Source organism: Mus caroli, chromosome 1 (assembly GCF_900094665.2).
Source record: "Mus caroli chromosome 1, CAROLI_EIJ_v1.1, whole genome shotgun sequence".
NCBI classification, from domain to species: domain Eukaryota; kingdom Metazoa; phylum Chordata; class Mammalia; order Rodentia; family Muridae; genus Mus; species Mus caroli.
The window spans coordinates 161,678,704-161,690,073 of record NC_034570.1 but is presented as its reverse complement, the minus strand read 5'-3'; the positions used below and the strand labels follow the sequence as shown (position 1 = coordinate 161,690,073).

Below are 11,370 nucleotides of genomic sequence, written 5' to 3'. Positions count from 1 at the left end.
GAGAGAGAGAGAGAGAGAGAGAGAGAGAGAGAGAGAGAGAGAGAAGGATTACAAGTTGGAAACTAGAAAGAAAGTATAGAGTGTAAATGGAACAAACCACGAAGAGTCACCAGAAGAGGTTTTGATGTTTCCCTGTTCGTCTTAGTTTAGGGAAGCGGTTACAAAAGAACATACTCAACGCAGAAGGAATGAACACACAGTGGAACGTCACTGTCTGTAAATCCAGCGCTTTGAGCAGTCTGAGGCAGGAGAGTCACTGGTTCAAGGCTGAAAATGTAGTTGTTGATAGAGTGCTTGCCTAGCACGCATGAAGTCCTGGGTTCAAGCCTCAGCAGCATAGGAACAAACAAACAAAACTCAGGCCATCCCGACTCACACTTGGAATCCCAGCATTGGGAACAGAGCACAGGAGGATTACTGTGAGCTGGAGGCCAGCCAGGACTACATAGCAAGACCCCACCTAGCCCTCTAAAATTTCTGTTTTAAAAGAGGAATTCATTTTATTTTAATAAATTTTTATTATTTCTTTATGTGTATGACTGTTTATATCTGTGCACCGTGTATGTGCCTGAAGTCTGGGGAGGTAAGAAGAGGGCATTAGATCCCCTGGAACTGGAGTTACTAATAGATGTGATGGGCCATGTAGGTGCTGGGAACCAAACCAGGTCCTCTGCGAGAAACGTTCTTGACCATTAAGCTCTCTCTTCATCCCCCAGTAAATGCTTTTGGAAATTTTATTTATTTATGTGTGTGTGTGTGGGTCAGAGGACACTCACCAGAGCTGATTCTCTTCTTCCGCCCTATGGTTGTCTTAGCAGTAAGTACCTTTATTGGCTGAACCATCTTACCTGTAATAAAACAGTCTTAGGACTGGGTTCAATCCCTGGCACTGCCTAAAATGTCATACACCTGTAGTTTGAGCACTCAGAAAGCAGCAACAGAAGTGTCAGGGGTTCAACTCAACTACATGAGACCCTGTCTCCAAAAACCAAATTAAAAAGTTTAAAGTGCATAAGACTCTGCTTGGTTTGTCAAAAACAAAATCCTTCTGTGAACTAAGCTGTTTTTTTTTTGTTGTCTCATGATTATAAAACCATAAAGAAATACTATGATCCATAACAGAGATGATGGGAGGAGTGTTATAGACTCACAATGGGAGAGATTTCCCAATCTATTTCAGTCAGAGATTAGGTTTGGGGAGAAAACCTGACACCTGCCATTTACTGGACTGTGAGGTTAATTCCACTCTTATCTGCAGACGCAGGCGCCTAGTGGAGCACCTCAGAGCTTGAGCAAACAAAAACTAAAAGCATCAGTGTCTGGCTAAACTCCAGAAGCCCAGGAGAAAGTGAGCTGGGACAGTGACTGAAGCTGAAAACCCTTACAGAATGTAGATGGTGGGGCTGATGATGCAAGAGGGCTGCTGGCTGCTGCCCAAAGCTGGAGGCAGAGAAGGAAGTAAGGAGAAAAAAAAAAAAAAAGTAAAAACAGGACCCGAGGACCTGTCTGATAACATTGTTTCAAGCCCTTGAAAAGTCAGAAAGTTAGATTACTGAGCCAGCCTGCAATTCTAGCTAAAGGAATAAAATTTTAAACTTTTAATTTTATTCTATTTGTGTTTGTGTGTGTGTGTGTGTGTGTGCACAAGCGCACCAGTGAATGTGTGACTGAGGAGACCAGAGGCGAGTATCAGGTCCCATGGAAGTGGAACTGAAGTGACAGATGGTCCTAAGTTCCCTTGTGGGTGCTGGGAATCGAACCTAGGTCTTCTGGAAGAACAGACAATGCTCAGTACTCTTAATTGCTGAACGATCTCTCTAACCCCAAGGAATGTGGTTTTATAAAAATACATACTATTTATTTTGTGTGTGTTGTATATGAGCATATGCTGCATACATGAGGTCAGAGGACAACCTGTAAGTAGGCATAAATTTTTTTGTAACCTACTTTTAATAAGGGTTCAATCTCCCCTCTAGGCCACCACCCAGCAGAGGTAGTGGAGGAGGAAAGTTATTAGGATGTGGGGGAAGTGGACCTGCTCAGCAATAGTTCTTTGGGGTGAGCTCGATCTTCTGGGGCAGCAGCTCAGTCCCAGAACAAACACCAGATATGATTCAGCAGCTGCAGACACCAGGCAGGAGCCCGAAGTTACAGTCCAGTCCTTTCAGCAAGCAGACACCAGGCAGCTGCAGCTCAATTCAGCAGAAACTGCCATGCTCCCCAACTGGCCTGAGGCAAGGCTGCAGAATCAGCAAGCTGCACCGGAGTGAGTTTCTCTCAATGTCAGTTATCACAAGTTGAGCTCAACAACGCTATGTAAGGCAAACCAATACATGGGTGTCTTTAGCGAAGAACAGCGAGGCAGAGCAAACCGAGGCTCAGTGCTTGTCTCTCACTGTCCATGGGGTCATAGTTATACTCCTTTATCAAGCATCCTTTCATGTGTTTGCTATAGCCAAACATACTCTCACCTATGTCTGCTTCAGGAAAACATTCTTTCATGTGTTTGCTTTAGCAAGACATCCTTTCACCTGTGTGCCCCTGCAAAACATCTTTCCAAAGAATTATTCGTTTCCACTTCATCTGTTGAGTTAGTCTGTCTTTCCACCTTGTAGGTCCTAAGGATTGAATTCAGGTCATAAAGCTTGGCAGCACTTGCCTTTACTTGTTGGCCCATCTCACCAGTGCATAGGTAGGGGAGTTTTTTGTTCATTTTCTGATTTTTTTTTCCTCTAACAATGTAGCCCAGGCTGGCCTAGAACTCACCATGTAGACCAAGCTGGCCTCAAACTCACATTCAACTGCCTCTGCCTCCAAGTGCTGTACCTAAAATCATGGGCCATCAAGCACAGTGGTTTGTTGGTTTTATTGGTTGGTTTGTTTGTTTCCCCTTTTGATACAGGGGTTTTGCTTTATTGCCATGGCTGCATAGAACTTACCCGGTACCTAGGCTAGCCCAGAATTCACAATGTAGCCCAGGCCAGATTAGAACCTAAAGTAATGCTGGTACCACTGCCTCTGCACAATGGGATCTGGGGCTCTGGCTTAGCCAGAGTGGCCAAAGAGTTACAGCTTGAGCTGGGCGGTGGTGGCACTTGCCTTTAATCCCAGCACTTGGGAGGCAGAGGGAGGCGAATTTCTGAGTTCGAGGACAGCCTGGTCTACAGAGTGAGTTCCAGGACAGCCAGGGCTACACAGAGAAGCCCTGTCTTGAAAAATGAAAAAGAGGGCGGTGAGACACAGGGGGCAGCTGGGGACCAAGGAGCAGGAAGTGGCTGTGGTCAGCCTAGCACATCAGGCTCCTTGGGCCAAGTTGAGGACCAGCAACAAAAGCTTCGGGAGAGAAAGCTCTTCCCCGGAGTGTTACAGTTCAGTCAGACAGGCATTCTCAGACTGACCTTTGGTGAAATACCTCATGCACTCTATGCCTTGTGGATAGATAGGACCTTGTAAACATTTGGGGTGGGTTGGAATCTAGAGGCAGATGCTTCCCATTGGCTTGGTCTAAGATGTTAAGAATGCCTCGGGCTGGCGAGATGGCTCAGTGGTTAAGAGCGCCGATTGCTCTTCTGAAGGTCCCGAGTTCAAATCCCAGCAACCACATGGTGACTCACAACCATCCGTAACGAAATCTGATGCCCTCTTCTGGAGTGTCTGAAGACAGCTACAGTGTACTTATATATAATAAATAAATAAATAAATCTAAAAAAATAAAAAAGAATGCCTCATCTGCATGCGGGAAGACTTTAGGTGTTGTTACACCTGACTGTGTGATTGTCACAGTCCTCTCAATGGGGTGTCCTGGTCATGGGTTCCAGTGCAGGAACCTGGTTCCTGAATCCATTCAACCTTACCAGGTTTTCAGTCTGGCAGCACAGTCCTCTGCCCCACAACCTAGCTCCAAGATTTTTTTTTTTTAAGACTATTAGGTAATTATTTGATGTGCATTCTGGGCTGGAAACTGCTGTTCAAAGTCAGGTTGAGTTATTCAGGGGACTGCTTTAATTGGGTGGTAGGGACCAGAGGAATGGAAAAAGATCGTGAGATAAACAGCACTAGATTAATACTAGAACCATTTTTTTTTGTCCACGTGACAAATTAAATACATCTCATACTTCATTAAGTGCACTTTTTATTTGAGTTTTTCGTGTGTGAAGCGCTACAAGGATTTGCCTAGCCCAGCAAGGTGGTCTGAGAACAGCCACCAACTGGTGAGCCTTTTATCTAGCCCTGTTTCTCCAGCCACTCCTTATAGGCCCCAGCATAGTTCCGAGCCCTGTGGAGAAAAAGAAGTGTTGAGAGAAGGACCGGTCCAGGAGGCAGTCCCAGGGCAGCTCCCAGCTAGCAAGCCTTCTGCTTGTCATACCCTGTGTAGCCAAGACCTTGTGCCAGTTGTGTGGCCTGGAGACCCCGCCTGCCCATCTGACAGAAGAAAATAAGATTCTTGTCTTCTAGCTTTGGCTTCTCAGCACGGTACAGAGTCTGAAAAGCAGTTGGGTCCATGTTGAAGGCGATTTCCAATTCAGACACTGAGAGGGGACAAAACGGAAAGCCTGGGGTACACCGAGGTTCACAAGGTGGGGCTAAAAGAGCTGAATCCTGACGGCAGGCAAATTTGCATAGACTGTCCGAATAACATATGTTGGCTGCCCCCACCCCACGCCATCCTCAAAGACAAGGAACGGGCGTACCAGTGCAAAGTCAGGCCAGCAAACACTGCCACTTGCTGAGACTTAAGCAGGCAGTGGAGGATAGGTGGATTAAAGCATCCAGCTTCAGGGAAGTCGGCATTCAGATGGGGATCTGCCCCTCTGGCCACCTGCTATCCCCTCAAACTGGATAAGCTAGTTCCGCTGCCAGCCTATCTCCATTTAGCCTTTCTCTAGGGAACCTGAGGGCTGGCTTAAGCAAATATAAGGCCCTATGTCTAGCAGCACCATCCCCACGGCATACTAAATGAGGCTCCTTTAGTTAAGACCACCATGGACTGTTCCTTTGCCAACAAGGGAAATCTTATACCAGGGATGTTGAGTGCCCCAGGAATGGTACCAGCTGCTGCCTCCTCTGCAGATCGAACGTCGAAGAGCCTGGCCCTGCCTGAGGCTACGAGTGAACGGAGCTCAGAGAAGGAGACTGTAGGCACTGGGGAAGAGGGCATGAAAGTCTTGAGGGCCGCGGGACCACAAGACACTTGTGGCTGCTACACCCCTACCCGACCCCCCACGCCCCCGGCGGCAGCTTCCCAGCCCAGTGGAGCTGTTTGAGACCCGCAGCCACACCTCATTCTCCTCTCTCCACAAACAGCCCTTCCCAGGGGACCAGCATCCTCAGCCTCACATCCCGGGGGTTCTCAGGTACCTCCAGCCATGGTTCCTGCAGCAGCACTTGTGTGAGGGTGACGCAGAACTGCAAGCCGAAGCATCTCCCTCACCCTCCCAGAGCCCAACCAGAGACCGGAACCGGAAGCAAGGGCATGGCCCCTGGAGTATACACACACAGATCCAATAGCACCAGTTGGTGATACCTGTAATACTCGCTCACAGTTGAAACCTTTATAGACTGCCCAGGTTAGGCCGGAAATTTCACCCAGGTTTGGCACAGGCACCAGGACTCTGGGTAATGAGTATAGGAACAGCAGCACCCCACTCAAAGGTTGACCCAGCCCTTACCGGTCAAAGAGTAATATGCACTCTCCCTTCCCCCAGGGCCCCAAAAAGGAAGACAGACAGACAACCGTGGCTCTAAACAATTTTATCTTTAAAAAAAAAAAAAAGGAAAAATAAAAAGACCCATCCCTGGAACAGGGAAGGCTCTCAGTGAACCCGCCCCTGCCTACAGTTCTCCCTGGCTCCAGAGCCTTCTGTAGCGGCCTCAGCTGCTCACTGGGCCCCCTACTACTCCTGGGATAGCAGCCAGCTAGCATCCTTTCCCACCTCTTGAGTAAGCCTGCTCCCCAGAGTACTCAGGTACACATCTTAACTTCTGCTCCAGAGAAAGGAAGAGCCAGTGGAAGCACTAGGCCCGCAGACCCTCTCTCAGGCACTCCAAGCGAGCACACGGCAAGCCCAGATTCAGTGTCCAGTGTCCACCAAGGAGACAGCACATGCAGTGTGCCGAAGGCGCACCAGGCCCGGGGACTGCGTGCCCGGGGACTGCACGGAGGGAGCAGGCCAGGCTGTCAGTGCACGTCCACACTGTTTGTTTCACACCACTCACTGCAGACTGCCACGCCACAGGGCCTCAGTTCAAAAACACACTTGCCAAACTCCCCCGAGTCCCATGCCAGAGGAGGCAGTGAAGGAGAGGGGCATGGGGTTAGCCTGTTGCTCCTGGGCCGTCTACAGTCCTCGGCCCAAAGCCCCTGAGTCCCCAGAGTTAGTTGCTGTCATTCTTGATGACGACCTCGAGTCCGTGGTGCCGTAGCTGAGCTCGCAGGAGCAGGTTCTTGTTCTTGAGATCTTCCACCTGCACAGAGAGGAAATGATGAGGAAAAACAAGACTGACACTGCTAAGCCATGAACTCAGCCCCACAGCCACAGCCGAGAGGGACCATGGCAAGCGTTTTCCAGGGACTCCAAACTGCTAAAGGGGCCATCCTGGAGTTGGTCTGACCTGTTGCCGGAGCACATCGTTGTCCAGCTGCAACTGATCTAATCCCTGCAGCTCTTCAGACAGCCGGTGGTTGCTCTGCCGCAGCTCCTGGATATAATCACAGGCTTTGGACAGGATTCCACCTTTACTCTGGCCAGACTTGGTGCTCTCCATAGAGCAGTCTGGGATGATTTTGGACAGCTGTACAATCCAGTTGTTGATCTTGTCCCGGCGGCGGCGCTCCACTGTGGGGCAGAGCGAAGGACAGAGTGATCCGCCAGCCTTCCCCTCCTCACGCTGCAGTTCCCCAATCTACTTAGGCTGTTCCTGGCTTCACACCTGGATGCCACCTACCTTCATTATGTTGAGCCCTCCGTTTCTCATCTCGAGTTGTCCTGGGAGCCTCTGACTTCCTGATAATAGAGTCCAAGTCCAGGGTGGCGGCCAGACCAAGGAAAAGGCAAAGAAGCAAACGAAACCAAGACCAGTGTTTAGGGTGAGGAATTACAGAAGGTTTGGCAGGCACTGAAACCACTCTTAACAACAGATAAGGTCACTCACGGGGAATAAGGGTGGGTCCTGGGGGCAATTGATCGCTGGCTCCCTCCCTGCAATACTTCTTGTGGTGACATCATCACAAAGAATTGACCTGTGACGACATGAGGTAGGTTTTATCAGGATCCGGGCCTAGGAACCTCACCTAGACCTTGGGACCTTTTTGAGAACATGCTCCCACCAGTTCGTAAAGCAGCCCAGACACACCAGTGTTCTGATTGGAATAATTACTGAAAGTCACGTGCTAAAGCCCAGCGCCCCCAGCCACATCCCACAGCCTAGCCCCTCAGGCTACCATCCTTGTGCAACAGTCTCACCTGTGCTGGGCGGGGTTGCCTGCCCCAGTAGTGCCTCTGAGCCCTGGGTGGTAACAACAGCTGTTGTACTCCCAGATGTGGTACCCCCTGACCCATCTCCCACTGCGGTGCTAGGGAAATATGTATAATGTGTCTCAGCAGCTGCTCCCTCCGTGTCAACGGCATCGTCACTGGTGAAAGCTCCTTGGATCACTGCCTGAGGAGGGAAATGAGAGCGGGCAGAGTTCAGTCAGTGGGGACTCATTCCCACTCTATCTCCCTTCAAGGCTCTACGGGAGTAGCAGAACGCCATGTGGCCAAAGATAGCTCAAAAGCAACCTAACGCTTAACTGAAGTTTCTTAAAATATGAGGTGCTTTTTTTTTAACTTCAAGTATTCAAGATTTTTATGTGTATGAGTTGTACACATCTTGAATGTATGTATATGGTGTGTGTGTGTGGGGGGGGGCACCTATGGAGGTCAGAGAAGGACACTTGATCCCCTGAAACCAGATGGTTACAAGCCACTGTGCAGTTGTTGGGAACTGAACTCAGGTCCTCTGTAAGAGCAAGAAGTGCTCTTAAGTGCTGAGCCACGGGCTGGTGAGATGGCTCAGTGGGTAAGAGCACCCGACTGCTCTTCTGAAGGTCTGGAGTTCAAATCCCAGCAACCACATGGTGGCTCACAACCATCCGTAATGAGATCTGACTCGCTCTTCTGGAGTGTCTGAAGACAGCTACAGTGTACTTACATATAATAAATAAATAAATAAATAATTCTTTTTAAAAAAAAAAAAAAAGTGCTGAGCCACCTTTCCAGATTCTCGTTAGGATGACAGGGTAATGTCTCAATGACAGAAGGTTGAACACATCTGGACCTGGTGCTTTGGGTTAAAGTGGCCTGAGATGCACCCCACTGTCCCCAATTCTACCCCTCCTTCCTGCTGGCTCCCCATTTATTGCTAAAAACTCTCTAGTCCTCTCACAGTCTCTCCCCCAGTACCTGGGTCATAGACTGAGTGGCAGGGTAACCACTGATGGCGCCAGAGCCCTCTGTCTGGCCATCCAGCTGCCCCTCAGACACCTGGATCACCCTGTACATCACCTGGAAGCAGGGAAGAGAAGAGTAAGTGTCTAGAATCACAGACCCTCTCAGAACAGCCTCTTGTATTTGTACATATAAAGTCCCACGAGTCTTTCAGAGAGACCCAGCAACTGTCCCTTGTCCCTTCCGCCCCCACCCCCAGGGTTTAGCATATCCAGCCTCACACCAATCTCGAAGCTTCCAATGATCACCCCAATAGTACACAGCTTCATCTCCTCCAAGCCACAGCTCCCCAAAACATGTTCATGCCCCTCCCCTAACCCCAACCCCAGGCGGCATCTGCAGCCACCTGGCCCCTCCCTTACCTGGCCCCCATTCTCAGTTCGGAAGACGTACTTGACGTTGGGGTCAGGGAAGGTGGCGGCTGACTGGATGCTGGCGATGGCCACGGTGGTTGGGTCCTCTCCAGTAGCCACTGCGCCTAGAGCAAGAGGCAAAGAAAGATCTAGAAGTCAGCTACCTTCTCCCTGTCCTACTTGCATGGCGTTTAAGACGCACGGTATGTAGGAGATGGACCATCATCTGAAGAGGGGGAGGCGAGGATGAGATGAGCTGTAAGTCTTGACTGTCAACATTCACCTTCCTGAATCTGCACTGTCCCCTCTTCGGTTTCAGCTGTTTTCTGCTGCCTATTTGTGGTGAAACAAAAAACAAGAAACAAACGGAAGACGTGAGACGTTCACTGACCTAGTAGCATGGTTCCCAAACTCACTGGCATCCACAACAGATGTTAGGCTAGGTTAGACCATGACAGTATTACTGCTGGCTCAAGGTGGCACATTCCTTTAAACCTGGCACTCAGGAGACAGGCAGGTGGATATCTGTGAGTTTGAAGCCAGCCTGGTCGACAGAGTGAGTTCCAGGGCAGCCAGGACTACGATAGACCCGGGACTATGTAAATATTATTCTGTCTCAAAAAAATAAAACAAAATAAATTTAAAAAGTAATAACTAAGTATCTACCATGCACATAGACACCAGGCTATAAGCGCTTTTTTGTTTGTTGATTGGTTGGTTTGGTTTTGTTTTTCAAGAAAGTGTTGGAGCTGGCGAGATGGCTCAGTGGTTAAGAGCACCGACTGCTCTTCCAAAGGTCCCAAGTTCAAATGCCAGCAACCATATGGTGGCTCACAACCATCCATAACAAAATCTGATGCTCTCTTCTGGAGTGTCTCAAGACAACTACAGTGTACTTACATATAATAAATAAATAAATAAATAAATAAATAAATAAATAAATGCCCTCTTCTGGAGTGTCTCAAGACAGCTACAGTGTACTTACATATAATAAACAAACAAACAAACAAACAAACAAAACAAAGCAAAAAAGAACCATTTCTACATCTTTTTGAAAGAAAGAAAGAAAGAAAGAAAGAAAGAAAGAAAGAAAGAAAGAAAGAAAGTGTTTTTCTCTGGGTAGCTCTGGCTGTCCTGGAACTTGTGTGGAGCAGGCTAACCTTGGATCCAGAGGTAAGACTGCCTCTGTCTCCTGAGCGCAGAGATTAAAGGCATCCACCCCCCCCCCCAGCATACCATCTTGATGCTAATAACAGTGAATAGCGCTACAGTTTTATAGATAGGGAAACCAAATCACAGAGCTGGTGAGTGCTGGAGCTGGGTACCTGAACCCAGATCTCCCCGAATCTAATGTTCTTAGTCATTCTGCATTAATGCTGCATTCTCCAGGCCACCCCTCTTCTGCCCAGACATCCCTCTTCACTTACCCCTTCATCTCTCTGTGAGGGGGCTCATCCGAGGCACCGGTCTTTTTTCGGAGGACTTCGTATCTCCCAACTCAAAGGCCTGAATGCTAAGTCCTGGTGGAAACCACAGAGTTTGCAGTGAGGCCAGGCAACTGAACAGCTTTCCAGGTTCTAGAACCTAGGTTCCAAGAGGACACAGCCAGGAAGATAAACCAATCATTTGCAAAGGACAGTCAACTCCCCCAATTCTGATGGCATGGGCTAGTGTGCAGTGACTGAAGAAGCAACTCTTCAAGGGACACGGTGGCTTACTCCTGGGACCCTAACACTCAGGGGAAGGAGACAGGACAAGGGACACGGTGGCTTACTCCTGGGATCCTAACACTCAGGGGAAGGAGACACGAACGGTGCGAGGTTGAGGAGGAAAAGAACCAGGCGTGCTTGCTCATGCCTGTAATACCAATACTTAGGAGGTAGGGGCAAAAGATTTAGGAGTTCAAGGCCATCCTTGGGTGCAAAGCTAGTGTTAACGCTAGGCTGGGCTACAAAAGAACTTGTCTCAAATTAAAATAAAACAAAACTGGGAGATTGGCTCAAAGAGCACTCGCAATAAAAGTCTCACTCGGAATGAAAGTCTAACACCTGAATCCTAAAACCTACAGAAGAGAGGGAGGCAGCATTAAGAGCATGTGTAATCACAGGGCGCCTGATGGAGAGCTGGAGCGGAGAGAATCTCTACAAGCTCTACAAGCGTGGTGTCTGCCACAGTCTCCAGCAACAGGGAAAGACAACAACAGACCCCCTTCGGCTCTCCTCTGACCAAAAGAAAAGCTAGGAGGGCTCAGCAAGCAGGGCGTGGTGGCAGCGCCTGATTCAAGCACTTGGGAGACAGGCACATGGATCTCTGAGTTCAAGGCCAGCCATGGCTACAGAGTTCTAGGATGGCCAGGGCAACATAGAGAATCCATATCTCAAAAAACAAAACAAAAAACCAACCTCCTCCCCTAAAAGAGGCAAAAACTAACTTGCGAAAGCTGTTTATCACAGGTGTCCAGCCCACCACACACATGCATGTGCACACACACACCAAAACTTTTCTCTCTTCCTTCCTCGCGCCGCCCC

At 48.9% G+C, this 11,370-nt stretch overlaps 2 protein-coding genes across 5 annotated transcripts in view; both read right to left on the bottom strand.

Moving 5' to 3' along the window:
• Positions 1 to 4,114: 4,114 nt before the first annotated feature.
• On the bottom strand, positions 4,115 to 5,561 carry Tstd1 (thiosulfate sulfurtransferase like domain containing 1). Of its 2 annotated transcripts, none has more exons than XM_021171856.2 (4): positions 5,359 to 5,561; positions 5,020 to 5,142; positions 4,383 to 4,529; positions 4,115 to 4,276 (listed from the first exon to the last, which is right to left on the bottom strand). In XM_021171856.2, the coding sequence occupies exons 1-4, from the start codon at positions 5,420 to 5,422 to the stop codon at positions 4,221 to 4,223; spliced, it is 390 nt and encodes a 129-aa protein (XP_021027515.1). In that variant the 5' UTR covers positions 5,423 to 5,561; the 3' UTR covers positions 4,115 to 4,220. The 2 variants fall into 2 exon arrangements, with proteins under 2 accessions (XP_021027515.1, XP_021027512.1); XM_021171853.2 differs by having other exon boundaries at positions 4,367 to 4,529; positions 5,359 to 5,555.
• Positions 5,562 to 5,735: 174 nt separating this feature from the next.
• Positions 5,736 to 11,370, bottom strand: part of Usf1 (upstream transcription factor 1) — a 7,929-nt gene continuing 2,294 nt past the window's right edge. For 2 of the 3 annotated variants that reach the window (XM_021156072.2, XM_021156080.2), the window contains exons 2-10: positions 10,270 to 10,362; positions 9,126 to 9,175; positions 8,852 to 8,967; positions 8,445 to 8,546; positions 7,464 to 7,659; positions 7,153 to 7,240; positions 6,946 to 7,004; positions 6,613 to 6,836; positions 5,736 to 6,465 (exon numbers count right to left, since the gene is read on the bottom strand). In XM_021156072.2, the coding sequence (XP_021011731.1) occupies positions 6,376 to 6,465; positions 6,613 to 6,836; positions 6,946 to 7,004; positions 7,153 to 7,240; positions 7,464 to 7,659; positions 8,445 to 8,546; positions 8,852 to 8,967; positions 9,126 to 9,175; positions 10,270 to 10,277 (933 nt within the window). In that variant the 5' untranslated portion in view covers positions 10,278 to 10,362 and the 3' untranslated portion in view covers positions 5,736 to 6,375. The remainder of the gene's footprint in view (positions 6,466 to 6,612; positions 6,837 to 6,945; positions 7,005 to 7,152; positions 7,241 to 7,463; positions 7,660 to 8,444; positions 8,547 to 8,851; positions 8,968 to 9,125; positions 9,176 to 10,269; positions 10,363 to 11,370) is intronic. The other variant, XM_021156088.2, reaches the window with a different exon arrangement.

Excerpts from the sequence above, each read along its gene's own strand:
- Tstd1 (XM_021171853.2), bottom strand. The coding sequence starts at position 5,422 with ATGCTTCGGCTTGCAGTTCTGCGTCACCCTCACACAAGTGCTGCTGCA. Across the intron at positions 4,530-5,019 it reads TGGGGCACTCAACATCCCTG|TGTCTGAATTGGAAATCGCC; the intron begins GTATAAGATTTC and ends GTCCCCTCTCAG. Across the intron at positions 4,277-4,366 it reads CAAGGTCTTGGCTACACAGG|GGCTCGGAACTATGCTGGGG; the intron begins GTATGACAAGCA and ends TTTTCTCCACAG.